The 4,156-nt window shown below is 43.6% G+C and overlaps 1 protein-coding gene across 1 annotated transcript in view; it reads left to right on the forward strand.

Annotated features, from left to right (window-relative positions):
- Positions 1 to 3,871, forward strand: part of LOC105537359 — a 47,426-nt gene extending 43,555 nt beyond the window's left edge. The window contains exon 3 of the mRNA XM_011976936.1: positions 2,315 to 3,871. Within this exon, the coding sequence (XP_011832326.1) occupies positions 2,315 to 2,618 (304 nt within the window). The 3' untranslated portion in view covers positions 2,619 to 3,871. The remainder of the gene's footprint in view (positions 1 to 2,314) is intronic.
- The last annotated feature ends 285 nt before the right edge of the window (positions 3,872 to 4,156 follow it).

The following is a 4,156-nucleotide window of genomic DNA, read 5'->3' on the forward strand; positions in this document are numbered from 1 at the left end:
GCAATCCTCCTGTCTTGGCCTCCCAAAGTGCTGGGATTATAGACATGAGCCACTGAGCCCAGCCCTATTTTTATTTTTTATGTATTGTTTTTTTTTGAGACAGTGTCTCACTGTGTTTCCCAGGCTTGAGTGCAGTACTGAGATCATAGCTCAATGCAGCCTTGAACTCCTGAATTCAAAGCAATCCTCCTGCCTCAGCCTCCCAAGTAGCTGGGACTACAGGTGTGCACCACTAATCCCAGGTCTAAGATGCTAAGACCCCGTCGACGCTTGGCTAATTTTATATTTTGTGGAGACAGAGTCTTGCTATGTTGCCCAGGCTGGAGTGCAGGGGTCCAGTCTTGGCTCACTGCAGCCTCTGCTTCCCAGGTTCAAGCAATTCTCGTGCCTCTGCCTCCTGAGTAGCTGGGATTACAAGGGTGTTCCATCATGCCTGGATAATTTTTGTATTTGTAGTAGATACAGAGTTTCACCATGTTGGCCAGGTTGGTCTCGAACTCCTAACCTCAAGTGATCTTCCCACCTCCGTCTCCCAAAGCATTGGGATTACAGGCATGAGCCACCACACTGAGCCCAATTAGGATTTTAAAAGATAAATGAAATCCAATACACTTCCCACTCACACACCTGCCACCACCCCTGCCAAGTGCTAGGGATCTTGGGTTCATAAACAAATGAGCTAATATTTGCAAAGCCACTTGGTAAAATTTAGAGTGCTACTGGCGGAGCTTAGCTGTCATTATTACCATATAACTGATGCTTTAGAGTTGTGGCTCTCTCCGTGGACCTGGTGTGACAGTTGTGGGGGACCGGGAAGAAGGTAAAAGAGCATTAGAATAAAGTCTAAAGTTTCTTACTTTCAAATGTCAGAGGATTGTAAAGAATGACTCCTGGTATGGCCATGTTGAATGAATTCAAAATTCAGGAGGCAGAAAAAAAGAAGTCTATTTCATGTGACTTTCTCCAAATGGCAACTTAGTTCTGCAATTCCCTAACCTAATTAATGGGAGGCCACCCATGTCACCAAGGAGAGAGGCTCACTGTACGTTACCCTATTATCCCGCCAAGTCCTGTGGAAGTGAAAAGTTTGGGAGGGAATCTTTAAATCACACTAATACATTGCCTATTTTCTTCAAACACATTTTCAAGAACATTTTGAGACCATCCCCTGGAGAGAAGCAACAGGCAAAAGGTATAAGGATATTATCTTCAGTTGTTTAGAGAAGAGTTTTGAGGGAGATTATCCCAACAGGGCTGTCACCTTCAAATCTTAATCCTCTTAGACCTCAACAAACAGCCTATGGGTTCCCCTTTTCATAAGTCCGAGAATGCCTCTGGCCAAAGTGGCCTAAGGACATTTCAGAAGGAATGGGCAGTCAAGAGCCCAGGTCTAAGATGCCAAGACCCTCTTGATGGTCCAACTATTCCCATAGCCCTGGCTTTCAGTTGTTATCTTCGTGTCCACTGCTCATGAACCTCTGAAATGCATCAGTCACGGAGAATTACATGGGAAAGGCACGGTCTTCTAATTAAAAAATCTGAAATCAAATCCTTGCGCACTTTGATAGCATCTTTCAAAAGCAAAATTGCCCGCTCAATTATCCAGATAGCACGTCCTGCCTATACAGAGAAAAATGACACACAACAGAGTGAATACACTTGATATTTTTAGAGGGATGTACCATGGAATATCTGTTAGTGTAATTAATTTAATTGAGTCATACCTACCAAGAAATTATTTAATTATATTTCTAGTTGAATAGATGATAATGATGATAATAAACTAACATTCTTTTTAAAAAAACATTCTATTTATTGCCAGGTGATAGGAAGAGATTGAGAGAGGGATGGAAATCATTACTGAGAAGGCTTGAACAACCACAATTTACTGCGAAGAGATAAAAACCAAACACCTCAGCCATATTATCACCATAATTGTCTGCAGTTTACCCATCTTGTAAAATAAACGGATCATGAAATGTGAGAGCACGTTTCAAAACATACATAGAAGGTGTTAGAGTGATTATGCGTAGGCTGCCTGACTTAATTGTAAATTGTTTTTCTTTCAGTGGGAAGTGAAAAGGTATTAATTAGCAGTGATTTCGACAAGATTGGAAGTCCACGAACTTTGACTTAGAGAGAACTTTGCAAAGGCACCTACATGCTGCAAAGAGAGCTTTTTTCTTTTTTTTGCTTTTAATGGCATTTTGTTGTTTGCTAATCCCTGGTGCAGGCACATACTTGCAGATCTGAGATTTGATAAATGCACAAGTGGCTCAAGTTTTAACAAGAAGCTTTTCTCTCCTAACTCCAGGTGGCAAAGGCAAAAGCTGGACTGCATTGTGCGGCCCCAGGGAGCTGCAGACAGAGGATCTGAGTCCTGGCCACTGTGCCAGCTGTCTTACAAGTTTAGAGATGCTGGCATTGCATCGAAATCGGACAACACTCCCTTCCCTCCCTTCCCAGGCACTCCGTTCCCAACCTTTTCCACCAACAGGTCCTTATTCTCAGCAGCCAAAATAATTTATGGGTTTCTACTGTTCTCCTTGGCTGAATCTTCAAGTACACCAACTCCCCCCTCTTCTGGACAGACTCTCCATAATTCAGCTGGCATCTAATCAGCACCTTGCTGCTCTTCCATTCTTCCTTTCTCCAGAGTCGTGATTCTTCCTTCTCAAGTCAAAGAGGAATTACAAGCAAATAGACACCATCCTTGAGTGCAGTTCGGGTTACACAGAATGGGGAATGAACTCGGTCTCATTTTTGCTTCTCTGTTGAAAATAAGCTCAATATCTGCCTTGCACAGAAAGAGAATCGGCTTCACTAAGGCAAGCAGCATTACCCCTTTTGTCCTGGTCAGCATCGCAGCTCTGCATTCCCCTCTCGCAGAGGTGACTATTCATTGCGTTCTTTCCAGGAATGTTTTCTGAGCTTCAGGAGGCCCTGAGTTACCTGGATAATTAGTGCTGTCCTCTTGCACAACGCAAAAACAAAACCATTATGAGATAGCTTCTTTAGCTAAGTTGGGAATGGGGTTTAAATGCGCGGGCAAATAGATCTGGCACTCCAATTCAGACTGTTGTATTTTGTGATCCACCCTCCCTCTGATCACAGCATATAAGACTCTGATGAACCTCACTAGCAACAGGGAATTCTCCCTCCACTGCAGATAAAACAATGGTAATATGGAAGTGAAAAATGGATAATTTAAAAATGAAATTCTCTGTGGGGCGCCGTGCAGTGGGTGTTTCTGTGTGTGCATGTGTTTTACACCAGTCTCTGTTACTTTTGTAGTTTGGATCAGACTTCCATCAGTCTGTTAATTTTGTTACTGGATCCCACCACTTACCCAAAGTTAGCCTTTGGGTTGAGTGCTTCCATGGTATAGTCCCTTCTGTGGACACCAGAAAGATGTTACAGGAAAGGGGTCCTGATTCAGACCCCCAGAGATGGTTCTTAGACCTGGTTGGGAGTCCGAGGTGGGTGGATCACTTGAAGTCAGGAGTTCAAGACCATCCTGACCAACATGGTGAAACCCCATCTCTACTAAAACTACAAAAATTAGCCAGGTGGGCCAGGCACGGTGGCTCACACCTGTAATCACGCCTGTAATCCCAGCACTTTGGGAGGCCGAGACAGGTGGATCACCTGAGGTCAGAAGTCCAAGACCAGCCTGGCCAACATGGCAAAACCCTGTCTCTACTAAAAAAAAAAAAAAAAAAAAAGTACAAAAATTAGCTAGGCATGGTGGGCCGCACCTGTAATCCCAGCTACTCGGGAGGCTGAGGCAGCAGAATCACTTGAACCCAGGAGGTGGAGGTAGCAGTGAGCCAAGATTGTGTCACAGCACTCTAGCCTGGGTGACAGCTAGACTCCAACAAAAAAAAAAAAAAGAAAGAAAGAAGAAAGAATTAATTAATTAATTCAGGATGAGTCCATAAGTGAAAGCAAATTTGTTAAGACAGTAAAGGAATAAATAATGGCTACTCCACAGACAGAGCAGCCCCGAGGGCTGCTGGTTGCTCATTTTTATGATTATTTCTTGATGATATGCTAAACAAGGGGTGGATTATTCATGCCTCCCCTTTTTAGACCATATAGGGCAGCATCCTGATGTTGCCATGGCATTGGTAAACTGTCATGGCGCTGGTGGGAG

Source organism: Mandrillus leucophaeus, unplaced genomic scaffold (assembly GCF_000951045.1).
Source record: "Mandrillus leucophaeus isolate KB7577 unplaced genomic scaffold, Mleu.le_1.0 Scaffold171, whole genome shotgun sequence".
Classification (NCBI taxonomy): Eukaryota; Metazoa; Chordata; class Mammalia; order Primates; family Cercopithecidae; genus Mandrillus; species Mandrillus leucophaeus.